This window comes from Typha latifolia, chromosome 12, assembly GCF_019914945.1.
Source record: "Typha latifolia isolate L0001 chromosome 12, TyphaL0001v2, whole genome shotgun sequence".
In the NCBI taxonomy this organism is placed as follows: domain Eukaryota; kingdom Viridiplantae; phylum Streptophyta; class Magnoliopsida; order Poales; family Typhaceae; genus Typha; species Typha latifolia.
This window is the reverse complement of record NC_133097.1, coordinates 9765572-9793475: the sequence shown is the minus strand read 5'-3', so window position 1 is coordinate 9793475 and position 27904 is coordinate 9765572. Positions and strand designations below refer to the sequence as shown.

The 27904-nt window shown below is 40.9% G+C and overlaps 9 protein-coding genes, 1 long non-coding RNA gene and 2 other non-coding genes across 12 annotated transcripts; 6 read left to right on the top strand and 6 right to left on the bottom strand.

Moving 5' to 3' along the window:
- Window positions 1–218: 218 nt before the first annotated feature.
- LOC140799203 (patellin-4) lies at window positions 219–2643 on the top strand. The gene is made up of 4 exons (XM_073153382.1): window positions 219–1509; window positions 1676–1800; window positions 1895–2039; window positions 2158–2643. The coding sequence occupies exons 1-4, from the start codon at window positions 331–333 to the stop codon at window positions 2416–2418; spliced, it is 1710 nt and encodes a 569-aa protein (XP_073009483.1). The 5' UTR covers window positions 219–330; the 3' UTR covers window positions 2419–2643.
- Window positions 2644–3677: 1034 nt separating this feature from the next.
- Window positions 3678–7072, top strand: LOC140798530 (berberine bridge enzyme-like 23). Its single transcript, XM_073152386.1, is given in 5 exon segments — window positions 3678–3745; window positions 3795–4061; window positions 4063–4459; window positions 4498–4599; window positions 4601–7072. Coding segments are annotated over 5 exon segments (1479 nt in total). The 3' UTR covers window positions 5246–7072.
- LOC140798529 (pentatricopeptide repeat-containing protein At2g22410, mitochondrial-like) lies at window positions 5346–6932 on the top strand. Its single transcript, XM_073152385.1, has one exon. It carries the CDS (start codon window positions 5346–5348, stop codon window positions 6930–6932), a length of 1587 nt encoding a protein of 528 aa, XP_073008486.1.
- Window positions 7036–8845, bottom strand: LOC140798402 (tetrahydroberberine oxidase-like). The gene has a single exon (XM_073152212.1). It carries the CDS (start codon window positions 8795–8797, stop codon window positions 7199–7201), a length of 1599 nt encoding a protein of 532 aa, XP_073008313.1. The 5' UTR covers window positions 8798–8845; the 3' UTR covers window positions 7036–7198.
- Window positions 8846–10075: 1230 nt separating this feature from the next.
- TRNAD-GUC (transfer RNA aspartic acid (anticodon GUC)) lies at window positions 10076–10147 on the bottom strand. The gene has a single exon. It is a non-coding gene; the product is annotated as a tRNA-Asp (tRNA).
- Window positions 10148–10870: 723 nt separating this feature from the next.
- On the bottom strand, window positions 10871–12600 carry LOC140798472 (tetrahydroberberine oxidase-like). Its single transcript, XM_073152310.1, has one exon. It carries the CDS (start codon window positions 12562–12564, stop codon window positions 10957–10959), a length of 1608 nt encoding a protein of 535 aa, XP_073008411.1. The 5' UTR covers window positions 12565–12600; the 3' UTR covers window positions 10871–10956.
- Window positions 12601–14765: 2165 nt separating this feature from the next.
- TRNAD-GUC (transfer RNA aspartic acid (anticodon GUC)) lies at window positions 14766–14837 on the bottom strand. Its single transcript has one exon. It is a non-coding gene; the product is annotated as a tRNA-Asp (tRNA).
- Window positions 14838–15036: 199 nt separating this feature from the next.
- Window positions 15037–17987, bottom strand: LOC140799242 (tubulin beta-3 chain). The gene is made up of 3 exons (XM_073153454.1): window positions 17424–17987; window positions 16645–16914; window positions 15037–15940 (listed from the first exon to the last, which is right to left on the bottom strand). The coding sequence occupies exons 1-3, from the start codon at window positions 17815–17817 to the stop codon at window positions 15264–15266; spliced, it is 1341 nt and encodes a 446-aa protein (XP_073009555.1). The 5' UTR covers window positions 17818–17987; the 3' UTR covers window positions 15037–15263.
- Window positions 17988–20840: 2853 nt separating this feature from the next.
- Window positions 20841–21785, top strand: LOC140799243 (germin-like protein 8-2). The gene is made up of 2 exons (XM_073153455.1): window positions 20841–21002; window positions 21086–21785. The coding sequence occupies exons 1-2, from the start codon at window positions 20891–20893 to the stop codon at window positions 21613–21615; spliced, it is 642 nt and encodes a 213-aa protein (XP_073009556.1). The 5' UTR covers window positions 20841–20890; the 3' UTR covers window positions 21616–21785.
- Window positions 21786–23540: 1755 nt separating this feature from the next.
- LOC140799133 (germin-like protein 8-2) lies at window positions 23541–24648 on the top strand. The gene is made up of 2 exons (XM_073153286.1): window positions 23541–23736; window positions 23890–24648. Exons 1-2 carry the CDS (start codon window positions 23625–23627, stop codon window positions 24435–24437), a joined length of 660 nt encoding a protein of 219 aa, XP_073009387.1. The 5' UTR covers window positions 23541–23624; the 3' UTR covers window positions 24438–24648.
- Window positions 24649–25013: 365 nt separating this feature from the next.
- On the bottom strand, window positions 25014–27437 carry LOC140799132 (uncharacterized). The gene is made up of 3 exons (XR_012110952.1): window positions 27168–27437; window positions 27016–27081; window positions 25014–25225 (listed from the first exon to the last, which is right to left on the bottom strand). It is a non-coding gene; the product is annotated as an uncharacterized lncRNA (long non-coding RNA).
- Window positions 25382–26329, top strand: LOC140799131 (germin-like protein 8-2). Its single transcript, XM_073153284.1, has 2 exons — window positions 25382–25549; window positions 25633–26329. Exons 1-2 carry the CDS (start codon window positions 25438–25440, stop codon window positions 26160–26162), a joined length of 642 nt encoding a protein of 213 aa, XP_073009385.1. The 5' UTR covers window positions 25382–25437; the 3' UTR covers window positions 26163–26329.
- Window positions 27438–27904: the final 467 nt, after the last annotated feature.

The following is a 27904-nucleotide window of genomic DNA, read 5'->3' as shown; positions in this document are numbered from 1 at the left end:
AGGTGGAGCCCAGTGGATTCCCTCTTACAACGCCAAACACGCTCCTCATAATCTATTCCACCGTTCCACCCCACCCCACTCCAACGGCTCCTTCGCTGGCGCCATATCATTGGACTAGTAGATGGGTCCCGCCCTCGAACGTTTCCGAAGGAATATAGCCGTTACAACTTGCAACATCTCCCTCCTTTCTTATTCCTCTTTTTATGCACATCTCTTCTATATAGCAGAGCAAACAAGAAGAAGAGGAAGAAGTAGAAGAAGCCCACCCAACCCATTCCTTTTCATCGATAGCTTCTATATCTCCCAATTTCTCCAGCTTGATCTATCATCATGGCCGTCGAGCTGAAGGAAGAGGCGGTTGAGGCCCGAGAAGCGCCGGTGCCTGAGGAGAAAAAGTTGGAGGAACCTAAATTAGTAGCGGAGGAGAAGGATTCCGCCGTCCCTGCTGTTGAGAGGAGCTCTTCTTTTAAGGAGGAGAGCAACTTCCTCAACGATCTGAAGGAGAGCGAGAGGAAGGCGTTGATCGAGTTGCGAGCCAAGGTCGAGGAGGCCATTCTTGAGAACAAGCTCTTCAAGAAAGAAAAAGAACAAGAAGAGCAGAAGAAGCCCAAGGAGAAAGAGGAGGTGAAAGAAGTGGAGAAAGCTGATACCGAAGAAGCCCAAGAAGCCGAAGGAGGAAAGGCCGAGTCTTGTTTAGCCCAAGAAGGAGTTGAAGGAGAGGCGGAACCTGAGAAGCCAAAGGAGGAAGAGGAGAAACCCGAAACCCTAGAGGGCGAAGGAGGAAAGGTCGAATCCGATGTGGGTGAAGAGCAAAAGGGTGAAGAGGTCGCATCAAGTGAACCAAAGACGATTTCTTCCGCGCTGAAGGAGGAAGAGGAAGAGAAATCCGAAACTCAACAAGGCGAAGAAGAAAAAGTGGAAACTGACGTAGCTGCCGAGACCAAGGGTGAAGAGAAAGCTTCTGAACCCAAGGAGGTCGAAGTCGTCGACAAGGAGGTATGCCTTTGGGGAGTTCCTCTGTTACCGAGCAAAGGTTTCGAGAGCACCGATGTGGTCCTTCTCAAGTTCCTTCGTGCGCGCGATTTCAAGGTGAAGGAAGCGTTCGAGATGCTCCAAAATGCGCTCCAGTGGAGGAAGGAATGGAAGATTGACGCAATTCTTGATGAGGACACCTTGGAAGCCGATCTTGGAGCGGCGTGCTACATGGATGGCGTTGACCGTGAGGGGCATCCGGTGTGCTACAACGTGTCGGGGTTCTTCGAAGACAGCGAGCTCTATCACAAGACATTTGGTTCAGAAGAAGGGAGGAAGAAGTTTTTGAGGTGGAGAGTTCAGGTGATGGAGAAGGGTATCAAGAAGCTGGACTTCAAGCCCAGTGGAGTTGCTTCGCTTCTCCAGGTTACTGATTTGAAGAACTCCCCTGGTCTTTCAAAGAAGGAGCTGAGGACTGCCATGAAACAAGTTGTGGAGCTGCTTCAGGACAACTATCCAGAATTTGTTGCAAGGAATGTAAGTATCCTTCCATTCAATCTTACTGGGTTTCCCAAGTCAATTCTCATCAAGATCTGTTCGTTAATGATCAAGTTAAAAGGGATGGATAACAACAATGTTGATAAAATAATTCATGTCGCTTATCTGATATCTGATGGAGCTCATCCTTTTTGCTGCTATGCAGATTGTGATCAATGTTCCCTTCTGGTACTACGCGTTTAGTGCTATATTGTCTCCTTTCTTGACACAAAGAACCAAGAGCAAGTTCGTCATTGCTCGCCCAGCCAAAGTTACTGAAACCCTTCTCAAGTAAAAGCCTTTCTATAACTCCTCTTAATTTATTCTGTTAGTGCATATGACAACTTATCCACAGAACCTTAACAATTGTTTTGCTTTCCGATAGATACATCCCAGTGGAGGCTATTCCTATCAAATATGGTGGCTTGAAACGTGAGAATGATACCGAATTCTCTGCTGAAGATGGTGGAGTTTCTGAGCTCATAGTTAAAGCCGGTTCAACTGAAAGTGTTGAGATTCCTTGTCCAGAGGTACCAATCTCTCTTAAGCACAAGATGTTTTCAATGAATGAGTGGTACAATATATAGCAACTATTCACAACTTAGCATTTATTTGATTGATTCAATTAAGACGTTTACATTCCAACAGGCTGGTGCTACTCTTGTTTGGGATCTGACTGTGCTGGGTTGGGAGGTGAACTACAAGGAAGAGTTTGTTCCAACTGATGAGGGTTCATACACCATCATTGTGAAGAAAGGCAAGAAGATGGGTTCTCAAGAGGAGGCTGTGCGCAACTCGTTCCGGAACTACGAGCCCGGTAAGATTGTTCTGACTATTGAGAATGGTGCATTCAAGAAGAAGAAGGTCTTGTTCAGATACAAGGCAAAGAGTTGTTCAAAAGAGTGTTAGGCACTTAATAAGCTTGTTGTTGATGTGTGGGAGTGAGATAATATTTGGGAATTGTTGTTCTGAGGGAGTCTAGAATCATTCTTTTAGGTTGGGCAGTGAGATTCATTTCGTTTATTCATTCTTTCGAGAGTTTGCTGTCAAATATCCAACATGGTTATTTTGTATTCATTTCATATTGTTACAGTATAGAAGTGTTATTACAAAACTTGCTGATAGTTTGAGCAATCTACAATCCCAACACGGTCACTCTGTATGCATATTGTTACGGTATACAAGTCTTGCTAATATAGCTTTCTGATAGTTTGAGACTTCGAGTGTCCAACAATCTACTTTAAACTTTCATAAAAAAAACAATCTATTATAAATGCGTGTGTTTCACGACATTTCTCGGGAGGCCAAGAGTCTTATACTTCGTCAGTTTGGGGCTCCATGCTGTACAGGATAAATTTAGAAAATGAAAGAATATCTAAGCTTAATTTTGGTATTATTTGAATTCGAAAAGAACCTAGAATAGAATACAAGAGATATAGAATTAGCTAGGGAAGTTGCATCTTTTATTGAGAAAATGACATCAATGTGAAAAATGTCAAGGATTCTACAGAACTGTCCCAAGGTTCAAATGAGAATGGGCTCACTAGCTTCTTCCCAACCCCCCACACCCGCCCCCCCCCAAAAAAAAAAGAAGAGGTAGCCATTGTATTAATTTAGTGCCGCTGGTACAAAGGGACTGATATATATATATATATATATAAAGAGGAAATTTGATAAAACAAAATACTGAAAAATATGACTGGAGTTATTTCAAACCATATCTGGGCAAGATAGCATGACTTTGGAAACAAAAAATTAATGGAGTTTTTGTTGATTTTATATGGCTGTCAGTTGTATGGATCTTACTAAAGAAGCCATGCATTTCTATTTTCTATGCCCACCAGCCCCATTGACCAAAATGATATTTCTCCAATGGCTCAAAGAACACTATTACATAGTTGCAATTTTATCATGTGGTGTCCTGCATACATAGACCTTCACATTAATGATGTTCAAACCTACCAGCAACTCTCAAGAATCTTCATCCAAAAGTATGAATTAATGGTGTGCACTCATAGGATTGACATCTGTGGCTTCGTTTACAACTCAAAGCCCAGATCTTGAAAAACTATCAATTCATCAGCAAAACAGAGCTGAGAAACAGAGGAGATCTTCAATGGCACCAATACACTTAGCCTTGTTGTGTCTCTTGCCACTAACATCCGTATATGCTATTGCAGCTTCTACTAATAAATCTACTCCCCATCAAGCCTTCCTCCATTGCTTTCTCAGCAAGGTTCACCCATCAAACACATCATCTCCCCTAGTTTACACCCGGAATGCAGCCTCCTACGACGTCGTCCTGCAATCATCGGTCCAAAACATTCTATTTCTCCACTCTACAACAACGAAAAAGCCGGCAGTCATTGTAGCTCAGCGGCCTGCAGCAGAGAAAATGGACTTAGCATTCGAGTCAGAAGCGGCGGTCATGATTGCGAGGGCATGTCCTACACATCAGGCGGCGATGAATTCATCGCCGTCGATCTCTCTAACCTCCGGTCGATCACTGTTGATCCGGAGCACAGCGCTGCATGGGTCCAGGCTGGTGCAACTCTACTATGCAATTGCTTCAAAGAACAAGACTGCAGGGTTCACTGCAGGGACATGCTCAACTGTTGGAGTCGGAGGACATTTCAGCGGCGGCGGAATTGGAGCCATATCAAGAAAGTACGGTACCGCAGCGGATAACATCGTCGACGCTGAGCTAGTTGACGTCGAAGGCCGAATCATGACCCGAGAAGCCATCGGTGAAGACCTCTACTGGGCTATAAGAGGAGGGGGAGCAGCCAGCTTTGGCATTGTTCTCTCCTACAAGATCAATTTGGTTAATGTTCCACCTATAGTAACTGCATGCAATGTAAACAAGAACTTGAGACAGAATGCAACAGCGCTGGTGAGCAGATGGCAGCAGATTGCAGCCAACTTTGACGAGAACCTCTACATGAGAGTTGTAGCACAAGCTGTGAATGACGAAGAACCCAGAAGGAGAACTTCCAGGCCCTATTCAACTCTCTTTACCGTGGAAGGCTCAGAGAGCTGCTTATGGTGATCAAGAAGAGTTTTCCTGAACTTGGTCTAGAGGCCAAGGACCTGCACAGAGATGACTTGGCTGGAGTCTGTCCTCTTCTTCAATGGCTACTCAGGGAAAGGAATAGATGTCTTGCTTGATCGGAAACCACAATATAGCAGCTCTTTCAAAGTTAAATCAGACTTTGTGAAGCAACCAATCCCAGAGACTGGATTAGAGAATATATGGAGGTTGCTTCTTGATGCCAAAGATGAGCCGTTGGTCTTAATTATGGAGCCATTTGGAGGAAGGCTAAGCAAAATCTCAGAGTCTGCAATCCCTTTCCCTCATAGGACTGGGAATCTTTATATAATTCAGTACTTTATGAGATGGTTTGAGACAGAGTTTAATGTGACTGCAAAGCATCTGAAGTGGATGAGGAGTTTGTATGAGTTCATGACTCCTTATGTCTCTAGCCATCCAAGGGCTGCCTATGTCAACTACAAGGACATTGACTTGGGGAGAAACGAGGGGAAGTCAACCTACTTGAAAGCCAGAGTTTGGGGGTTAAAGTACTTTCAAAGTAACTTTAAGAGATTAGCATATGTCGAGGGTAAGGTTGATCCAGGTAATTTCTTTAGGAATGAACAGAGCATTTCACCCCTGCTGCAGTTTATGACATCTGGAGGGAAATCTGTGGACTCTAAGAATGTATCTTATCTATGCTGAGTTATGCTGTAAGTTCTATTCAATGGGTCATAGAATAATAACATTACTCAAAGGGTTCACCAGTAATACTAGATTACTCGGCCAAATCTTGGCCCAGGCCATGGGATCTGGGCTCCTCGAAGAATCTACACTCATTTGGAACTCATTCATAAGAGCCTATTCCAAGAGCCCAAATCCAAGACAAGCCATTGCTTTGTATAACTATCTGACTGTTTCCAGCTCACTAACCCCAGACCACCACACTTTCCCTGCCATCCTTAAGGCTTGCACCCACTATTCTTCTTTGCCAAAAGGAAAGGAAATCCATGGTCATGTCACGAAAGTAGGATTAACCCATGACATCTTTGTGCAGAATTCCTTGATCAACATGTACGGAACACTGCTGGAAATAAATGATGCACGTAGACTGTTTGACAAAATGACTCAGAGAGACTTAACTACTTGGAATTCCATCCTAAAGGCTTATATATGTACTCCTGGTTTCTGTAGAGAAGTATATGTATTGTTTAGGGAAATGAGGCATGATAATATTGCAGCAGATGAGATTACCCTCGTCACTCTGTTATCAGGATGCGAAAGAACTGAGTTTTACCATGGAAGAATACTTCATGCCTGTGTGTTGAAGCATGGGTTTTTGTTGGTTGGCAAGGTAGGAAATTTGATGATGGATATTTATGCTGGAAGAGGTGACATGGCTGCAGCATTTCGATTATTTTTGGAGATGAAAGTTAGAGATATCGCATCACACACCATTTTGATCAATGGGTATATGAAAATGGGATCATTGGATACTGCACGTGCCATCTTTGACGGTATGTGCTTCAAAGATCTTGTTGTATGGAATTCAATGGTCAATGGGTATGTCAAGGCTGAGCGTCTGAAGGAGGCTTTCGAAATCTTCAAGCAAATGGAGGCAGAGATGGTTACTCCTGATGAGATCACAATGATTAGCTTGCTCTCCGCTTGTGGTCGCTTGACAGATTTACAGCTTGGTCGGTCTGTCCATCAGTTCATCCGCCGACACTGTATTAAGGAAGATATGTTCTTGGGCACGGCTCTGGTTGATATGTATGCCAAGTGTGGAAGCTTGATGGATGCAACCCTCACATTCTACAAGATGGATGTCAAAGATGTATATACTTGGACTGCTCTAATTTCCGGGTTTGCAAAACATGGTGACGGGCAAGAGGCTCTGAGACTTTTTACTCAAATGCGAAAAGAAGGTGTGACGCCCACAGAGGCAACATTTGTTTCTGTTCTAGTGGCATGCAGCCATGCAGGCCTTGTTGACGAAGGTCGCCATTGGTTCGATGAAATGGTTGGAGTTTACAAAATTCAACCAAATATTGAGCACTTAGCTTGCTCGGTTGATCTTCTAAGCAGAGCTGGTTTGCTATGTGAGGCAAAGGAGCTAATAAGAAAAATACCAATTCAGGAAAGAGTTATACCTTGCAAGACCTTGCTTGGAGCTTGCGTGAGTTATGGCGACACCAAAATAGGGGAAAAGGTGGCTAACGAGTTGATCGAGATGGATACCAAGAGCCATGGAGTCTATGTTCTGCTATCAAACTTCTATGCCTTTGCTAACCGTTGGGATGATGTTGAAAAGATGAGAAAGATAATCCGGAGAATGGATATTAGGAAAGAAGCTGGTACAAGTAATGTTAAAGAAGAGGAATTATTCTAGGAATTTTATGTATTCCAGAAACTTAACCATTAGTATTAGGAGAGTAATATGATCTTTCTTTTGTTCCAGGAATACCATTTTCTATGATGAGGAAAACAAATAATAATGATGAAGGGGCACAATGATATAACTCCCACTAATTGTATTCTTACATCCTATTATCATTATTGAGATGCACATAGGATAACATATACGCAGATCGGAAGATACATAGCGACAATGAAAGGGAGAATATTACTAATATTTCTGCACTGGAACTTCTACCATTATTGGAAGAGGGGTGGGACGCTTTGCTCATTCCTGAAGAAATTTCCAGGATCAACTTCAGACTTCACAAGCGCCAGACTTTTGAAGTTTTTCTTATGGTACTTTATTCCCCACACCTTAGCCCTGGAATAACTTGTGTGCCCATTATAACTGCTACCCAAGTCAAGATCTCTGTAATTCAGGTAGGCAGCCCTTGGACTCTTTGAAACATAAGGAGTCATGAACTTATAGAACCTCCTCATCCAACTCAAATGCCTCTGCGACCCTTCAGCATCTTCCTTCATCCAACGCACCAGATATTGAATATTATATAAAGTCCCCTTCCTATGAGGGAAGGGAGTCTCGGACTCAGAAATCTCGTCCATCTTTCCACCAAATGGATCGACTATCATGACTGCATTCTCCTCGCCTTTCAGCAACTCATTCCAAATTCTTTCCCACCCCAACTCAGGGATGGGCTGTGTCAAGAAGTCTGACTTAGCCTTGCTGTAAGTGTCGGAATGATTCCTCGCAAGAAGTATACTCAGATCCACTCCATTGCCGTAGCCACCGAAGTATTTAGTAGATTCCACCCAGCTCATCTCTTGGCAGTCCTCTGGTTTCAAAACCAGTTCAGGGAGGTTCTCTCCAACAATGCTTAGAAGCTCTTCCTTCTCACCAAGGAACAAAGATTGCAGAGATACTTGGACTGTCCTGTTTCCCTTCTCATCAGTGCTAATTCGATTCACTGATCTGATGAAGAGCCTCTCATCCAACCTATAAGCTATGTCCTGCCACCTGATGATCAGCTTTGTTGGTGCAACATGGCTCAAGTATGTGGGCTTCTTGAACACTGTAACCTTAGGTGGGACATAAACCAACATGATCTTAAATGCAAGGATGACACCAAAACTAGCCCCTCCTCCACCCCTAATGGCCCAAAACAAGTTCTCACCCATGGACTCTCTGTCAAGGATTTCTCCATCTACGTTCACCAATCGAGCATCGACGATGTTATCGGCCGAGAGACCATACTTTCTCATCATGGTACCTATTCCACCACCGCTAAGAAGACCGCTGACTCCTACAGTTAAGCCTAGAGAAGCAGGAAAACCCGCCGTCATGCTCTTCTCACCAATTCTGTAGTACAATTGTCCAACTGTTGCACCTGCTTGGACCCATGCAGTCCAATGTTCGGTGTCAACATTGATACTACTAAGCTCTCGAAGGTCCAAGACGGCGAAAGGAACGCCGTAGGCTACGTAAGAGAGGCCCTCGTAGTCGTGGCCGCCGCTTCGCACTCTAATTTGAACGCCACTGGATTGCGAGCACTTGACAGCAGCTTGGACATGGCCTTCGACTGTAGGGGTGACGATGGCGAGAGGCTTCGGTGTGCTTGTCTCGTTGAACCTCAAGTTTTGGATGGTGGACATGAGGACGGTGAAGTAAGATGTGGTGTTTGGAGTATAGAGGAGGTTGTGGGGGATGGAATGGTGAAGTAGGCATTGTGTGAAGGACTCGTAGCTTGTGTTAGAGATCGGTGGGAAGGCATGAGAGGAGGTTGAGAGAAAGAGAACGGAGAGAAGAGCAATATGGTAGTATGACATAGTTCTACCCATATCTTCTTGTATTGAGTGAGTTCGATTGAGGAGTGTACTTTGGTTTAAATAGATGGAGTCGAAGTTAACTGTTGTGTACGTGATCATATCTTCTCCCCCAATGTTTTGATTTTAGTGCGCATGAGAATGAATTGGACATCGCATAAAAGTTTCCAAGAAGATTTTTAGCTTTTGTCCTTCGAAGTTGAACATCGGGCGTTTAATGCAAAGGTTTACATTTCAACCTGCTAGTAGTTGATGGTTCCATGAAGTCCCATCCATCTCCTCCTTAGGGTGCCTTGTCCTATATCCATATTCCCATTCATCCACCAAAAAGTTTTGAATTCATTAGTGGACAGTGGTGCATTCAGCTTCGAATTGGCAGTCAGATCTTGTGCGTTTTAAACTAGACTTACTAGTGACGACTACTAATTAATTGTTCTGCCTCGTCAGTTTCTAATCGCATCCAAGATATGGTCATCAATTCCGGTTCTCCCTGGTGCTCCTAAGGCTAGTTCATTCTGGCTTTATGCCCCTTCCATGCTAGAAGACTGGTCGTCTCAAGTCTAGAAGCTGCTTTAACTTGTCGGATGCTTTTGAGGAGACTCCTAGGATCACTCACTCTGACACCTCAGATACTTCCGATGTCACTACTCGTTCTCAGTAGTTTGCTCCATCCATCACTTTGAATCCCACTTGACTTAATCATCAATTTTGGTTCCCTTTGAGCTCTAACGAGTCACATTCAAGCCTCAAGTCCCTTCCATACTTCTCTGGGACGCCATGAATCTATGGACCTGACTTCTCGGATAATATGTTGATGAGATCCCTCGACTCGCTAACTCTGGCACCTCAAATACTCTCCATCTGACTACTCATTTTCTGATTATTCCACTTCGTTGTTTTGAATCCCCCTCAAGATACGATCATCAATTCTGGTTCCCCTTTGTGCTCCAACACCCATTAAGCCCCCCTCTCATAATTCTGAATGGTGTTCTTGACCCACTCTGCAAGCTTGAGCCCCTCCTTACTCCTTAGTTGTGTAGACTTTATATTCTATATGTCCATTTTCCTCTGTAATGTGAACTATCTACACTCTTACCTAATTTTTGGTGCATAATAGCATTGTAATAGCTCAAGAGATCGGGCATCCGAGGGTCGTTGAGAATTGTATTCTCATTAAGGATGACCTTGAGAGAGCCAACCGGTTGAACTGAGACTCTGTTTCTGAGATCATAACCAGCAAAATAAGGTAATCGTTATTTTAACTTCTAAGGAAATAGAAAAAAAAATTTTAATCGCCGTTGCCGGGGATCGAACCCGGGTCGTCCGCGTGACAGGCGGAAATACTTACCACTATACTACAACGACAAGATTAGACTATGACCATTAATGTAAATTTTTAAATGGTAATCACTAAGTCCTATCCATCCAAAGCTTTGAATGAATTAGTGCACTTTGCTCCTCAAAAAGATAGAAGAAGAGAGAATAGAAGATATCTTCCAATTGGCAATCGTATCACGGGTTAGGACTTTCCTTTTTATCTGTCCATTTTCAGCTTGACTCTCTAATGATATCTCTTAGCCACATATCTTTTAAGAGCTAATCTATCTTTTAATGTTGAATAGAAGCTTGTAGAATACTGCACCATTACGGAAGACATTTGCCAATCGACAAGAATTGTCAGTATCACAAGACTACTGAAATCTTCTATTTGACATTTTCTGTTCGACAATTGACTATAAAATAGAGGTCAAGACCTAGGAAAAATATTAATTGATGAACACCAACATGCTCTGGCACTATGAGACTTTTCAAGTATGAGTCCTGCAAAAGTAGCTAGTATATATTATTAGATTTTTCCACATGGTGGCCATCTTTTACAAGTCTGAAGGCAGAGGAGCTATTAAGAAAAATACCAATTCAGATGGAGTTCTACCTTGCTTGAGCTTGCACGAGTTATGATGATAGCAAAATAGGTCAAAAGGTGGCGGAGTTGATCAAGATGGACACATGCATCAAACTTCTATGCCTTTGCTAACCAATGGGGATGATGTTGTTGAATAGATGTGAAGGATTATGAGGAGATATGGGTACTAGAAAGGAAGCCGGAACAAGTAATTATCTTTCTTTGTTAAAGGAATTACATAGAAGGTTACAATTACTCTGCACTGCAACTTCTACCAATACTGGAAGAGGGGTGGGATGCTCTGCTCATTCCTAAAGAAATTTCCAGGATCAACTTCAGACTTCACTAGTGCCAACCTTTTAAAGTTGTTCTTGTAGTACCTTCTTCCCCACACCTTAGCCTTGGAGTAACTTGTGTGTCCATTGTAACTGCTACCCAGGTCAAGATCCCTATAATTCAGGTAGGCAGCCCTGGGATTCTTTGAAACATAAGGAGTCATGAACTTGTAGAACCTCCTCATCCAATTCAAATGCTTCTTAGACCCTTTAGCTTCTTCCTTCAACCAACCCACCAGATACTGGATATTATACAAACTCCCCTTCCTATGAGGGAATGGAGTCTCTGACTCAGAAATCTCATCCATCTTTCCACCAAAGGGATCAAGTATCATGATGGCAAAGGACTGCTCGCCTTTCAGTAACTCCTTCCAAATCCTTTGCCATCCTAACTCAGGGATGGGCTGTGTCAAGAAGTCTGACTTAGCCTTGAAGAAGATATTGGAATGATTCCTTGCAAGGAGGATACGTAGATCCACTCCATTAGAGTAGTCAGCAAAGTATTTAGCTGACTCCACCCAGCTCATTTCCTGGCAGTCCTCTGCCTTCAAAGCCAGTTCAGGGAAGCTCTCTCCTGTTATATTTAGAAGCTCTTCCTTCTCACCAAGGAACAGAGACTGCAGAGATACTTGGACTGTTCTGTTTCCTTTCTCATCATTGCTAATTTGATTTATTGATCTGATGAAGAGCCTCTCATCCATCCTATAAGCTATGTTCTGCCACTTCATGATAAGCTTTGTTGGTGCACCATGGCTCAAGTATGTGGACTTCTCGAAAACTGTAACCTTAGGAGGAACATGAACTAACTTGATCTTATATGCTAGGATGACCCCAAAACTAGCTGCTCCTCCTCCCCTGATGGCCCAAAACAAGTTCTCGCCCATGGACTCTCTATCAAGGATTTCTCCATTTACATTCACCAAATGAGCATCAATAATGTTATCGGCCGCGAGACCGTACTTTCTTATCATGGTGCCTATTCCGCCGCCACTAAAATGGCCGCCCACTCCGACAGTTGGGCAGAGACCAGCAGGAAAACCAGCAGTCATGTTCTTCTCAGCAATTCTGTAGTATAATTCTCCAAGTGTTGCACCTGCTTGGACCCATGCAGTGTTATGTCCGCTGTCGATATTGATACTGCTCATCTTTTGGAGGTCCAAGACGAAAAAAGGAACGCCATAGGCTACATAAGAGAGGCCCTCGTAGTCGTGGCCACCACTTCGTACTCTTAATTGAATTTCACTGGATCTCGAGCACTTGACAGTGGCTTGGACATGGCCTTCGACTGTAGGAGAGACGACGACGTGGGGCTTCGGTGTGCTTGTTTCGTTGAATCGTAAGTTTTGGATGGAGGACTGGAGGAGGGTGGAGTAGGATGTGGTGTTTGGAGTATAGAGGAGGTTGTGGGGGATAGAATGGTGAAGAAGGCATTGTAGGAAGGACTCGTAGCTTGTGTTGGAGATTAGTGGAGAGGCGTGAGAGAAGATTGAGAGAAAGAGAATTGAGATAAGAGTTATATGGTAGTATGACATTGTTCTACCCATGTCTTGTGTTGAATGAGTTAGAATGAGGATTACACTTTGGTTTAAATAGATGGAGTTGAAGGTAAGTGTTGTACTTTGGCCTTTAAAGTTTAAACCATGAGAATAATTTAGACATAGCATTGAAGTTTCCAAAGGTTTTATTGTCTTTCACAGTTATTACCATTGATTCTAATATCTCATAAGATTCGAGTACCATATCTCAAGATTATCATATGAGTAGGATTTACTTGAGATTACGATATGGTAAAGATTACGATTCACTTTGACATATCCAGTAATATTATAATTGAGATTACAGTCCACTTGACATTGACATGACTTGTTAGAGAGCACCGGTAACACTCTCTTATTTTTAGACTAAAATATTTTAATAGATTCAAAAAGTGAATTTACTTTAAATATATGGAATTTTATATTTTCACACAAAAATGAATATAATATAATTTGAACTCATGAATTCTAGGATACCATGTTAATTTACCATGTTAATTTACTACAAGAGAATGATTATTTTCATATTTTGTATTCTAACAACATATTTTATTTTATTTTTTAGTTTCCCGTATAGCTATATATATACTATAAGAATACATCAAAGTAGATTAATCTCTATCCGTCTCCTTCTCGTTTACGTGCCGTTGATTCTTGACATTGAGTAACTGGCTAAAGTGCTTGGTTTGACATTTCAATTTTGGTGTGCCTAGAAAGTTTTGAATCAATTAATGCATTTTATTCCAAAAAAGAAGAAGAAGAAGAAGAAGAAGATGAAAATAAAAGATATCTTACAATTGGCAGCAGTATCACGGCTGCGGAATTTCCTTTCATCTTTATCTATTTTCAGCTTGACTTTCTAATGATATTTATTTGTCCCATATAGGATTGTCTGGTAGCAATCTTAATTACTAACCTAGTTTTTAATGCTGAATAGAAGCTCTTGTAGAGTTCTGTCTTTCCTCCAACAACTTACTGTAACCTATGGCTAATGGAGATATTTGATAACGGACAAGAATTGTCAGTATCAGAAGTTGGAATTTTCTGTTCGAAAATTGACCATAGAAAAAAGGTCAAGACCAAGAAAACATATTAATTCAAGAAGACTAACATGCGGATAAAATTGTTCTCCAATGGGGACGGAAGAGTCTGATATGCTGCTGTTACGCCACTTAGTTGCTATAAGGACAGGAGAGACCTTTTCAAAGTATGGAGTCCTGGAGAAGTAAAATTGCTTGCTGATCATCCTGTTCTGGCAAAGAGATGATGACCTCATTGGTTACTTCACACAAGTTAGAGGTGATCATATTGCCCAACTCATCCATGCCCAACCATGCTCGAGCATAGATTACTAATAGGCGGCACATGCCAGCTTTTTGCTCGCCCGACTTGGCTCAGAAGCCCACTCATTTGCCCGACCTGAAAGCCTAAGACTTAATCAGCGGACTGACTGACTCATTAGAGAAATTCATGGAAGAAGATAGGGAATGAACTCTCACCTTTCTCTTAAGTGCTTGCTTCTTGTCTCTAACGACGAATCTGAGCCACCTCTAGAGTAATCTCTCCTCTTTCATCTCCTTCATCCTATTCTTTTTTATTCTGATTCCTCCTTAAAGTTTTCCTTGTTACTCCATTCTGCAACATCTCAAGAAGCGGAGACTGAGATATTCCAAGGGCAAAAAGGTGATGGATGATGGCAACAATGCCACCTTCGAGCGCCAAATCAATGTCCCCACGGCTGAAGTCCATTATGAGATCTTAGCTCTTCTTGTTATCTTTTTGTTCTCTTCTCTTGATTGTTTTTGTTGTTGGTGGGTTAGAGGGTGAATCAAATTTAAATTATATATTATTTTAGATAATAGTGGTAGAAGTTATACGACAAGATATAGAATGCCTGACCCAGCCATACCACCACCATTGCCATTAGCAATACCATGCCCGACCCGGCCTCCAACCCTAAACCCTGCTCTCTCATGACAGACATATTCTAGTCCTGCTTAAACCAGACCCACTTGCAAACAGGTTGATGAATCTGGCCCGGCCCATGTAATAATAACCTCTAGCCGCACTAGCAAAGCCCAACATTAATGAGAGATGCAATATAAACTCTTGTACCTAAATCGTATTTGTCACCTTCATCTGTTGCCCTAGTAACTATGTGCGGAAAGAAGATCTCTTAATATTGCAAAGCGTGTGGAAAAAATTTTGATCGCCGTTGCCGGGGATCGAACCCGGGTCGTCCGCGTGACAGGCGGAAATACTTACCACTATACTACAACGACTTGTTTAACGACAACTGCAATAGAACAGCACTAAACTATTATAACAACTTGTTTCCAATATAAAACAATGTTAACAAACAGAGATGATCGGCAATAAAAATGAAATCAAAGATCTGGTACACTTATCAGACACCCGAGCAAAATATTTTCTTTAAAAACCACTAAAAAAATAAACTTACCAAATAACACAAGAAGCCGCTTCCAAACTGATCACGAAACTTAAAGCAGGGAGTTACAACCAAACTGATTACACATAACAGATACCGTTACAAAGTCTAAGGACTAGAAGCATCACAAACAACATAATCATGCATTCATACAACCCATAAAGACATAGAAAGCATGTCTTCCTATTAGAAACATTGCAAAATCACCCTTCCACGTCCTCCAGAACTAAGAGAAAAGAAACGGTCAGAAATGCAAGGTTCAGGTGGCAACCTCCTCCTCCTCCTCCTCCTCTTCATACTCTTCCTCATCTGCGGTTGCATCCTGGTACTGCTGATACTCCGCCACCAAATCATTCATGTTACTCTCAGCCTCAGTGAACTCCATCTCATCCATACCCTCACCGGTGTACCAATGCAAGAAAGCCTTCCTCCTAAACATAGCCGTGAACTGCTCACTAACCCTTCGGAACATCTCCTGTATGGACGTCGAGTTTCCAATGAAGGTGGATGCCATCTTGAGGCCCTTAGGCGGGATGTCACACACACTAGACTTCACATTGTTTGGGATCCACTCCACAAAGTAGGATGAGTTCTTGTTCTGAACATTGATCATCTGCTCATCCACTTCTTTGGTGCTCATCTTTCCACGGAACATGGCTGAGGCTGTGAGGTAGCGACCATGACGGGGATCAGCAGCGCACATCATGTTCTTGGAATCCCACATCTGTTGAGTCAGTTCGGGTACTGTAAGTGCCCGGTACTGCTGGGAGCCCCTTGAGGTCAGAGGTGCGAAGCCCACCATAAAGAAGTGGAGACGTGGGAAGGGGATTAGGTTGACTGCAAGCTTGCGGAGATCAGAGTTAAGCTGGCCAGGGAACCGGAGGCAGCATGTGACACCACTCATGGTGGCAGAGATGAGGTGATTAAGATCGCCAACTGAAATATGAGATGAGCAGAAAAATCAGTTCAGAATACTGGAAAAACTTTAGTAAACATATGACAATCTTGTAAAAGTTATCCAACTTTTCGCAGAGCACAAATGCCAATTTAATAATTTATATTCAACCACCATTAGTCACGTTTCAATTTCTAAATTTATCAATTTAACTTGTTATATCATGGTATGTATTGCAAGCCAACCATATCCTATAGATGATAACATGTATTAGAGACCACATAATGATCGCAGTACTTCCATCATGTGGTTTTAAGATAACAACAATGATGCTACAAAATAAAAATAACCTCCAAATAACTAGGCTAAGTAAAAGGAAATAAAGCTGTAATCATACATGGGGTTTGAGAAGGCATGAGAAAGATACCTACCTCGCTGTAAGATGAGAAGTGGAAAACAGATACAATGTGTCAAATAATATAAACACTGTGAAAGAACACTTATAGACAGCTTCAGATAAAATTGCCCCCACATTACTGACGATGAGGGGCGACTAAGATATGATCTCAATGAAGGACAGTGTATAGATCAGGTAAAAGAATAACAGGAATGAAATGAACATGAATATGATAGTATCAGGATATCACAAGGACGAAATCCAAATGTAGCATACCATACTGAAACAGAGAATGACGATATCACTAGAATAAATATAAATCATGAATGAATATCTGAGTTCTCTTACATGTCGGTGTTGCAAGCTTCAAAGTACGGAAGCAGATGTCGTAAAGAGCCTCATTGTCAAGGACCATGCACTCATCGGCATTCTCAACGAGCTGATGGACAGACAGTGTAGCATTATATGGTTCCACGACAGTGTCTGACACCTTTGGGGATGGGAAAACAGAGAATGTCAGCATCATGCGATCAGGGTACTCCTCTCTGATCTTAGAAATGAGAAGGGTACCCATGCCAGAACCAGTCCCTCCTCCCAAAGAGTGGCAGACTTGAAAACCTGCACAAGAGAAAAATGGGAGAAAGAAATTACAAACAATTGTAGTAAACCATAAATATACAGGACAATGGCGTGATCGAAAATTCTAAATAAGTAAGAATGAAGAAAACCTTACGAGAGACATCAAAATTCAGATAATCCCGATGAAGAAGATAGAAGCATATAATTGGATTTGAGGAGCTAGCCTAAAGATATATTTTCTTACAAAATAGTGGAATACTTTGTTAAAAAGAATATAATCAGAAAAACCAAATAACAATACAAATATATATATATATATATATATATCCAATAAATTCTACTTCGGAAGATCAAAAATCCAAAGCCCAATTAAATTGGAAAACTGAAACCAAACAACATCAAGACAAGAAGAACAAAGTTCCCAACTAATTTTCGAAAGGGTACAATAATTAACCCCTAGTGCTAAAAAATTCCAAATAGTTCTAGATCTGAAAAATTGAGAAAGATTCAAAAAGAAAATCTAGATCTGCAGAGACGCGAACACGAACCTTGCAGGCAATCACAGTTCTCGGCCTCCTTCCGGACGACATCAAGGACCGCATCGATGAGTTCGGCGCCCTCGGTGTAATGCCCCTTAGCCCAGTTATTCCCGGCGCCGGACTGGCCAAATACGAAGTTATCGGGCCTAAAGATCTGGCCAAAGGGCCCGGATCTGACCGAGTCCATGGTCCCCGGTTCGAGATCCATGAGAACGGCCCTGGGTACGTAGCGTCCGCCACTTGCCTCGTTGTAGTAGACATTGATCCGCTCGAGCTGGAGGTCGGAATCGCCGGAGTACTTTCCGGTGTGGTCGATCCCGTGCTCATCGCAGATCACTTCCCAGAATTTGGCTCCGATCTGGTTCCCGCATTGCCCGCCTTGGATGTGGAGGATCTCTCTCATCTTCTCCGGCGAGGAAGCTAGGGTCAAGGTTAAGGTCTCGCGAAGGGAGAGGAGAGAGGAAAGGAGGAAACGGAGTCGGACGGAGAAGAAGTGAGATCTGAGAGGGTTTCTTTAATGGAGGGAATGGCGGGAATCTGGTCACCGCCTGTGTACTTACCAACGAATGCCATGAGCTGGACTAACTTTTTCTTTTTAACATCCTGGAGTACATTTTATTGGCTCTTTTACAGATAGAACCTTACACTTTCACTACATAGAATATCGTAAAAATGGATCCAATCTTTCTTCTTGGTACTATTTACAAATAATAAGAAAACAAGGTTTTTAATTAACAATAACTTAAATATAGGGTCTTTTATGTAAACTTTCCTCTTTAGTTTGGTGCAGTTACGGGAGGTGAGCGGATGTCGGGGATAGTTACACCTTGGACGATGCGCAATTCCAGTGGCCGCATAGTAGATTTTATGCGGAGCATTGTGACGGTTGGACGGTGGATAGGACGGTCGTATAGAAAATTCTATGCGGTGAAAATTGGCAGTTGGGATGTCCGGTTTCGGTGGGCTGTTACTACCGTAAGGCTGGAACGAAGGAGGAGCGACAGGTTGTTCCAATGTGCATGTTTAAACGAGAGAAGAAATTGGCGTGTCAACCACTCAAATGGGTCCCCCAATCCTAAGGATAAGGTTACGACAGTTGGAAATCTGATTTAATTTTCAAATAAGCCCCTTTGCTCTTTTTTTTCTTTTAAATAATTAATTTAAAGAAATTGCCCATGCTAAAATATACGCACGGCCGTTTAATTGAATAATACTTAATATCCCATCAAATATTAATCTTAATATATTCACTCATTATAAACCTCTTAGTCTTTTATCGCCAACTACGTGGAAAAAGACCGTCCGGCTCGGCTTCCGTTTAAAATTGTTAGTGACTGTTATTCAGTTATTTATTCTAACATATACCATTTAATATTCGTCAGGTGTTGTCATAAAAAGTACAACTAACCTAGGAAGATAAAAGTAGGTGATATTTTAATTACAAGCACAAGTAGGGCCAGAAGGTTGGGAGCCAATTAGGATTAGATCCATTCTTCAATCTTCACCTACTGGCTACTGCGTGTTGGAAAAAGGAACATAGTAAGTCCCTATGGTTCCAAAAAGGAATTCTCCCAGTTGGGAGGGGGCTAAGAGCCAAAAGGGCATCACATGCATGATGCTGCTTTATCCACATTATGTGCATAGATGTGGCACATAATAAAAGCTTATGATTGTAATGATGGTTGATAGGCTGTCTATTTTAACGATTTTGGAATGATATGATCAGTGTGTTAGGTACGTGCTTGGACTTTACTCTAAGCCAACTCTCCTCTCCTCTCCTCTCCTCTCCTCTTCTGTTTCATGATATTTTGGGTGTTAGAAGTCTAAATGGGCCGGCCCATCGGCTGACTCATGGTTGTGGGCCTAATTAAGACAAACACATATAAAATTGCAAATCTTGACCCACAGGCACACGATCGATTCTTGGATTCGAAAGCATAATCGGGGTGATAGGATTGATATTCTTTTTGTCCCAGTTGACTTAAAGAATTTTTATAAATCACACTCTATATTTTATCTATTTTATAATTTACACTTTATCTTTGAGGTTTTATAACCCAACATATTTTTTCTATTATAATTCTCATTTAACACTCTGATATTATTTTAATTAATTAATATCAATCAAATTACTAAAATATCTTCACTATTTTCTCTCATTTTCTATCCCTCAACTATTTTCCTCACCTACCTCCCCTATCGTCATCGTCATCATCATCGTCGTCGTGGTCGTCGTCGTCGTCGCTACCGCTATCACCTTTAAATTTATAACATAGTTCTCTTTTTTTTTTAAAAGAAAAAAATCTTACTTATGTCTAAGCTAAATGGAGCTTATTCAAAATATCTCACTTCTTTCTTCAATATATTAAGCCTATAAACATATATTGGGATGAATAAAATATCTAGCCTATTAGTAGGGTGACAAAATAGACAAGCAGATCTTTATTTGGGGCTTAATTTAAATTTCGAGCCAAGAATAAGCTAGAGATGGCTCACTTAGGCTCAATTTGATAGACTCAGCTCAAATATGATATTTATAAATATTATATATATTAAATAGTTGTTGGCTCAACTTGAATAGTTGTTGGATTAATTTAAGGCTAGGTAGCTTACGCTAAGTACTTGACTTAAATAATAAGCTCGGTTCGGTCTTAAGTTTGGTTATTGGTCTGACTCGGCTCAAGCTCGAGTTCAAGTTCAAGTTCAGCTTAGTTTGTATCGACAAGCGAGCGCGCTTAGTCTCGACTCATTTACACCCCTACCTTCAGGCTTTTCTTAATAGGAAAGCGAAAAACCTATACCAAGGCAAAAATATTAGCATTTACAGATTTGGGCCTAAAATAAAATTTGAGGCCCAAATTGGACCTGGCAAAACCCACATGAATCTCTAGTGACGTCACTAATATGAATCGGAATTGGTCTGGCCCAGCTATTTGCCAAGTCGCATTCAACGACTATTTGATAATTGTATGACATCACGTGTGACTTCTGTTTCCTAGTTGGTGTTTGGTAATTAAATCTTAGATGGATTTGCCCATAAAGATGGCTTCTTTTCCCTTGCGTTGGTATATAAATAATATAACGATGAAATATTCCTGCAAGACACATTATGAAAAGACGTCTCTAATCTATCTCTATATTCCACACTTTGTGCGTTCTAGTATTATTTCATTGCAGCACTTCAAGTCTTCAACTGCTCCCTTTGGAAAATTTCCAACTCGTTCTTTTACTTTGATCCTATCGTCAAATAAAATTACGTCATTTGGATCGCATTAGCAAGGATTAGGCTATGCATTCGTAGTTGTATCACAAATCACAGTACTTTTCAACTAGGACCATATCAAAATATTAGCACGTACGACTGTTTCAAAGCCTTGCCCTCTATAGCTTATATATATACCCATCTCCTCTTAAGCCATTACATCATAACGAATATCAATACTTCCACTAGATACTTAGAAGAGAGAATCAAAGATATGGCCGCCAAAATTCTCCTCCTTGCTCTTCTCGCCCTTGTTTCTTCTCAAGCCATTGCATCTGATCCTAGTCAGCTCCAAGACTTCTGTGTCGCGGATCAGAACTCTCAAGGTACGTACTAACTATACACTTATTCTCCTTCTAATTCTATCGATAGTTATGATATTAGTGTAATGGATTTCCTTTTGTTGCAGTGTTTGTAAATGGATTGGTTTGCATTAATCCAAACCTCGCCAAAGCCGAAGATTTCTACTTTCAAGGGCTCGACAAGCCTGGCAACACAATGAACAAGAATGGCTTTAACGCAACTCTCGTCACTGCCATGCAAATTCCAGGACTCAACACCCTTGGCATCTCCTTAGCTCGTTTAGACTTCGCACCTTATGGCCTCAACCCACCTCACACTCACCCCCGGGCCACCGAGCTTCTCACGGTGATCGAAGGCACCCTCTACGTCGGCTTCGTCGCCTCCGACAACAAGCTCTTCAGCAAGGTTCTCAACAAGGGTGATGTCTTCGTCTTCCCAGAAAATCTCATTCACTTCCAATTCAATCCTTCTAATGCCAATGCAGTGGCCATCTCTGGCCTAAGTAGCCAGAATCCTGGCTTGATCACCATAGCTAATGCCGTCTTTGGATCGAACCCGCCAATCTCGGATGTTATCCTTGCCAAGGCCTTTCAATTGGACAAAAAGACCGTCGACTGGCTCCAAACTCAGTTCTAGGTGGAGAACTAGCATCTAACCTATTATTGTTTGTTGTAATTCTTGGTCTAAATACGCAACAAAGTACTGTCCTTGTTGCAAATATTGTAGAAATAAAGTGTCATATGTATTGACTTGTGAGTGGACGGTTGTGATTCATTCAAGATAATATATGCATGAGTTCTGATAAAGATACACGCATTAACCCCTGTTTTCTGGATCTCTAATTTGGATAAGCTTTTGATGCCCTGTGTTTGGTTTTAGTCTTTTTTTAGAGAATGGGACTTGGTAGCCAAGTTGGGACCTGTTCTACGTTTGGGCTTTTATCTGGGTTCAATTCTATCCATCACACCCGGTTGTTTATGATTAGAAGTTTAGAATGATGGTGTTAGTTAAGTACACTTGTGATTTATTCTAAGCCCCTTCTCCTCCCTTGTTCATGGATATTTTGCCATGTTGGGTGTTAAAATCTAAATGTGCCGGTCAGTCATGCTAGATCTATCATGTTTCTGTTATATGTTTGTGTATATATTTTACCCTTTCATTTTGGACAGAGTATTAAGCACAAGACGTTTCTGTTATATGCTTGTGCATATGATTTTTCAGTACCACCGTAGCTTTGGTAATTGATTCTCAACCAATTTTCAAAACTGAAGAAAGACGTCACATAAATCACATTTATGTTTATGTTTCAGATAGGACTAGGTGAAACAAGAGTAGTCATCAATGAATATAACATAGTAGTGAAAGACCCCCACAAATCACAATATATAATATCTAAAAAATTTATACTTTGTCTATTGTTAGAAGAGAAAGGAATATGATAACTCTTTTTCATTCAACAGTTTCAACATAACTTAGGAGAAAGCAAAATAGAGATGACAAGTAAAAATCCATCTTAGTGACTTTATTCAATTGCTGCAGAACATTATCTGAGGCATAATCTAATCAAGCATACCATATATCAAAAGAAGCAAGGAAACTGATGTCTCAAAGAGTAGTAAGTAATATGGTATGACTTTTGTTTAACACATATAGCTCATTCACATATTTATCGGTACTCAGTTCCTCTCATGCGAGGCAGCCTTGAATAGAAAAATCAAAATCAATAAAAATTACAATGGTTCTTTATTGTAAACATACCGATAAAGATCAAAATTTAGATATTTAAAGAACAACTAAAATATCAGTTGAAGGATTAGGATAAAATAAACCAATGTAATGTAGGTAATAGTAAGAGATGCACTACACCAACGGTATCCTCTATTGCACGACCCACTGCAGCGAGTTAACCATATTAGGATTTGCTCCAATTCAATTCTTTTGTTGAACGCCAATGCAGTGGCTATCTCTGACCAGTCCAATCTTTGCAATTGACAGAAAGACCTTAGATTGGTTCTAAACTCAATTTTAGATGGAGAACTATCAGCTATAAGTTATTGTTTGTTGTAATTCTTGGTCTAATTAAACAAACAACAAAGGTACATCTAAGCCACCTCTCCTCTCCTGTTCATGATATTTTAGGCGTTAAAAGTCTAAATGGTCCGGCCCATGGGATGAATCATGGTTGTGTGCCCAATTAAGACAAACTCGCATAAAATTGCAAATCTCGACCCACATGCCATAAGCATATATATGTTCGATTCTTGGATTTCTAAAGCATATTCTGGTTGATATCAACAACTAGATTTATATTATTTTTTGGTGGTTAGCCAAAAACATTTATGACAATTACGATAGGTACTAGCTTTGAGAGCAAGGAAGATTATAGATCAAAAGAAGGCAAAAGAAATAAAAAGAGGAGGAAAAAAAGGACTGATTAAAAGAGAGAGTGGTTAGTTAGGTAAATGACACAGTTCAAATCGTACCAAGTTTTTAATAAACTATTCCAGTGTAATAGGAGAATAATGACACATTTAACTAACGCCATGTAACCTAATCCTTCTCTCCCTCACTATAAATCTGCATTGCTAGTAAGCACAAAAATCATCACCAACGCAATAAACCACTTGTTGTAGTTAATCCTAAGAATGGCATCTCGTGCTCTTCTGTTAGCCATTCTTGCTCTGGCTTTCTCTCAAGCTCTTGCTGCAGATCCTAATCCTTTGCAGGACTTCTGTGTCGCAGACGAGAACTCTAAACGTATGACTAAGTTCTATTTTTTTTTTTTTTTTATCTTAGCTTTGTGTAAGTTAAATGATGCAAATATATATATATATACATGTACCAAGAAGATAGGTAAATTATATATTCTCTCTCCATGCGTACGTATATAATATAGATATGTCCATGCAGTGTTCATCAATGGATTGGTTTGCAAAGACCCAAAGCTAGCCAAGGCCGAGGACTTCTTCTTCTCCGGCCTCGACAAACCCGGCAACACCGAGAACAAGGTCGGCTCCAACGTCACCCTCGTCAACGCCGCCGCCCTCCCGGGCCTCAACACCCTCGGCATCTCCATCGCGCGCATCGACTACGCCCCCTACGGCCTCAACCCCCTCCACACTCACCCTCGCGCCACCGAGATCCTCACCGTCATCGAAGGCACCCTCCTCGTCGGCTTCGTCACGTCCAACCCTAACAACAAGCTTTTCTTCAAGGCTCTCCACGTAGGAGACGTCTTCATCTTTCCCATGGGGCTTATACACTTCCAGTTCAACGTTGGCAAGACGCCGGCGGTTGCCATCGCTGCATTGAGTAGCCAGAATCCCGGGCTAATTGTGATCGCAGATGCGGTCTTCGGTTCGAATCCACCGATCTCCGACGATGTGTTGACCAAGTCCTTCCAAGTTGACAAGGAGATCATTGAGCAGCTCAAGGCTCAGTTTAAGAAGGCTTATTAGGTGTTAATCTGTTAGGTGTTTTAGTCGTGTGTTAATTATTGTACGTTTGTTTGAATAAGGTAGCAGCAGGTGGCGGAGTGTAAGTGCTACTACATGCAGGCATATAGGAGTTATCTTAATTATTATATTTTATAATGCTGAAGTGTCCTTTCTTGATTAATGTATAATAGGGAAATTTATTAAATGCACCGTACGTTGCGTTTTTTTTTAATTATTATCATTCACTGCTTACAATACCCTTATTCATTCTTACAATTTATTTTTAATGCCTCAAAAACATATTTTAGTTTATGAAAGAAAAAATATTTACTACTTTTTACTTTACTCAATGATGTTAAAATTATTTTATATTTTTGTATAATTTAAAACGTGCATATAATAATTATCTATTAAAAAATAAGCAAAGTATGAAGGTAAAGTGTTTTGAATAAATATTTCTCTAACAGCATCTATTAATTGGCGTTGGAATTGGCCTGGACCAGCTATTTGGATAGTCTCAGTACGACTATTTGGTAATTGTATGGCATCACCTGTGACCTCTGTTTCCAGGTGTTTGGTAATTAAACCTTAGAACAATTTTCCAATAAAGACTGCTTCTTTTCCTTGCGTTGGTATATAATATCATAAAGAATAATTGTTCCTCTTATATATTATGGAAAGAGGTCTCTTAATATATCTCCATATATTCCACACTTCATGCATTCTAATATTATTTCATTGCAGCACTTGGAAGTCTTCAACTGCTCCCTTTGAAAAATTTCAACTAGTCTTTTTACTCTGAACCTATCCTGGAAAAAAAAATTACGTCAAGGAATAGGCTATCAATTCGTAGTTCTATCAAAATACTTTTCAACTAGGACCATATCAAAATATTAGCACGTACGACTGTTTCAAAGCCTTGCCCTCTATAGCCTATATATATACCTATCTCCTCTTAAGCCATTACACCATAACGAGCATCAATACTTCCACTTGCTATTTAGAATAGAGAATCAAAGATATGGCCGCCAAAATTCTCCTCCTTGCTCTTCTTGCCCTTGTTTCTTCTCAAGCCATTGCCTCTGATCCTAGTCAGCTCCAAGACTTCTGTGTCGCAGATCAGAACTCACAAGGTACGTACTATATTTACACTTATTCTCCTTCTAATTCCATCGATAGTTAAGATATTAGTGTAATGGATTTCCTTTTGTTGCAGTGTTTGTAAATGGATTGGTTTGCATCAATCCAAACCTCGCCAAAGCCGAAGATTTCTACTTTCAAGGGCTCGACAAGCCTGGCAACACAATGAACAAGAATGGCTTTAACGCAACTCTCGTCACTGCCATGCAAATTCCAGGACTCAACACCCTTGGCATCTCCTTAGCTCGTTTAGACTTCGCACCTTATGGCCTCAACCCACCTCACACTCACCCCCGGGCCACCGAGCTTCTCACGGTGATCGAAGGCACCCTCTACGTCGGCTTCGTCGCCTCCGACAACAAGCTCTTCAGCAAGGTTCTCAACAAGGGTGATGTCTTTGTCTTCCCAGAAAATCTCATTCACTTCCAATTCAATCCTTCGAATGCCAATGCGGTGGCCATCTCTGGCCTAAGTAGCCAGAATCCTGGCTTGATCACCATAGCTAATGCCGTCTTTGGATCGAACCCGCCAATCTCGGATGATATCCTTGCCAAGGCCTTTCAATTGGACAAGAAGACCGTAGACTGGCTCCAAACTCAGTTCTAGGTGGAGAACTAGCATCTAACTTATTATTGTTTGTTGTAATTCTTGGTCTAAATACGCAACAAAGTACTGTCCTTGTTGCAAATATTGTAGAAATAAAGTGTCATATGTATTGACTTGTATGCGGTGATTCATACTAAATAATATATGCATGTGTTGTGATAATTAAAGATTGCTATCTTTCTTCGGCTCCAACCCCTGTTTTCTTGGCTTGTTGGTACTTCAAATTAGAAAGATTTTGGACCGAAACTCACTGTAGTAAGCCAAAACTAGTACGTTTACTGATGAGACTTGGCCGAAATCGATTCATTTTCAGCAGATTCTTTAAACCATGCCAGAGACCACCAATCTTCCTACGGGATGGAGAAGTAGAAAGGTAACCTAATCGAAGGGATCACGGCCAGTTGATTGCAGGTATAACTATCAGGGGAAAACAAGATGACATTGATAACATCGACCTGGGCAAGCTTACTAATCATCTTTGTTCTAAGATAAATTTTCTTCTCGAAGAATTTATCAAAATAGCTTAACATCGACATGTTTAAACAAAATTTCCCCTTACTACGAAAACAAGTCTTAACCAAGCCAGACTTTGTTGATGCCATTAAAGACTTAAAATAAGGTTTTGCGCATATTTTCCCTTTCAATATTAATGATGTCAGGAAAAAGATGACAGATTTCGCACATGTCTATGACTTTGGACTTCAGTTTGTCTTGAAGTCCATACTTCTATACTAGCTACGAAATATCTAACAATATATAACTAGCAAAATAATCTAAGCCAAAGAAAAAAGAAGTCACTGCAGCAATTACAATGAAATGAAGAATCCAACAACAAAAACTATCAAATTCTCACCGTTTTCTTGTGTGTCGCTACGACCAGAAGTGCTCATCCCTCGCACCCTCGTTCGCAAAATACCGACTGAAACAAACAGAACCCATCAAATCCACAACTTTTTCCATTGAATTAGATAATTGGGCAATGAAGAGTTTTCAACTTGAGCTTACTCGCAGTGAAGTCCTGCCAGTAGGACTTCCCCATCCCAGGAAGGTCCTCATCCGGCGCCAATGGCTTCGCCTCTTTCTTCTCCGCCAGCTTCAACAACTCTTCAATACACACCGTCCTATTCGGACACTTCCCACCCATCTCTCGATCGCTCTCCGATGTCGAACTCCGAGCGGTGCTGGCCAAGGGATTGGATTCTTCACTAGAAGGGTTAATCGCCACCGCCCGCTACAACGAATGGTCAATAGAGAACATCACGTCCGTTGGTGTTCAAGAGAGCTCGTTGAAGCTCAGCATCTTCCTTTTCCTTTCCAAAAGAAAGTCTACGCGGTTCATTAGTCAATAGTCAACACCCTTGCGGAGGCGAATTCAACGTGTAGGTGGGTCCCACATTATTTAATTTCAAAATTATCTCGCTCTAAACTGACTGGAGATAAATATACGTTATAATACGTATAAATATAACACCATTTAAGTAGCAAATAAAAATAAACAAGATAGAAATATAGATATAAAAATTAAATAAATTTCTTATATTACTAAATAACATATTTTTACATGTAATATTGAAAATGGCTACATATTATCATAAACAGTACTGTTACAAAATATTATAGAGTTTATAAATAGGCAACGCTCAATTCCCGAGCGATCGCACTAAAAACTATGTTCTTTCTCTAGACCCTTAAATGTAAGTATAAACATTATTAATACTTAATATTTAATAGGGTATAATAAA

What these genes read in the sequence shown, in the direction of transcription:
- LOC140799203 (XM_073153382.1), top strand. Translation starts at nt 331, where the DNA reads ATGGCCGTCGAGCTGAAGGAAGAGGCGGTTGAGGCCCGAGAAGCGCCG. An exon ending in GTTACTGAAACCCTTCTCAA is followed by an intron (nt 1,801 to 1,894) that starts GTAAAAGCCTTT and finishes GCTTTCCGATAG; the next exon opens with ATACATCCCAGTGGAGGCTA. An exon ending in TTGAGATTCCTTGTCCAGAG is followed by an intron (nt 2,040 to 2,157) that starts GTACCAATCTCT and finishes ACATTCCAACAG; the next exon opens with GCTGGTGCTACTCTTGTTTG.
- LOC140798529 (XM_073152385.1), top strand. Translation starts at nt 5,346, where the DNA reads ATGGGATCTGGGCTCCTCGAAGAATCTACACTCATTTGGAACTCATTC.
- LOC140798402 (XM_073152212.1), bottom strand. Translation starts at nt 8,797, where the DNA reads ATGGGTAGAACTATGTCATACTACCATATTGCTCTTCTCTCCGTTCTC.
- LOC140798472 (XM_073152310.1), bottom strand. Translation starts at nt 12,564, where the DNA reads ATGGGTAGAACAATGTCATACTACCATATAACTCTTATCTCAATTCTC.
- LOC140799242 (XM_073153454.1), bottom strand. Translation starts at nt 17,817, where the DNA reads ATGAGAGAGATCCTCCACATCCAAGGCGGGCAATGCGGGAACCAGATC. An exon ending in GAACTGTGATTGCCTGCAAG is followed by an intron (nt 16,915 to 17,423) that starts GTTCGTGTTCGC and finishes TCTCTTGTGCAG; the next exon opens with GTTTTCAAGTCTGCCACTCT. An exon ending in GAAGCTTGCAACACCGACAT is followed by an intron (nt 15,941 to 16,644) that starts GTAAGAGAACTC and finishes CTCATATTTCAG; the next exon opens with TTGGCGATCTTAATCACCTC.
- LOC140799243 (XM_073153455.1), top strand. Translation starts at nt 20,891, where the DNA reads ATGGCCGCCAAAATTCTCCTCCTTGCTCTTCTCGCCCTTGTTTCTTCT. An exon ending in CGCGGATCAGAACTCTCAAG is followed by an intron (nt 21,003 to 21,085) that starts GTACGTACTAAC and finishes CTTTTGTTGCAG; the next exon opens with TGTTTGTAAATGGATTGGTT.
- LOC140799133 (XM_073153286.1), top strand. Translation starts at nt 23,625, where the DNA reads ATGGCATCTCGTGCTCTTCTGTTAGCCATTCTTGCTCTGGCTTTCTCT. An exon ending in CGCAGACGAGAACTCTAAAC is followed by an intron (nt 23,737 to 23,889) that starts GTATGACTAAGT and finishes ATGTCCATGCAG; the next exon opens with TGTTCATCAATGGATTGGTT.
- LOC140799131 (XM_073153284.1), top strand. Translation starts at nt 25,438, where the DNA reads ATGGCCGCCAAAATTCTCCTCCTTGCTCTTCTTGCCCTTGTTTCTTCT. An exon ending in CGCAGATCAGAACTCACAAG is followed by an intron (nt 25,550 to 25,632) that starts GTACGTACTATA and finishes CTTTTGTTGCAG; the next exon opens with TGTTTGTAAATGGATTGGTT.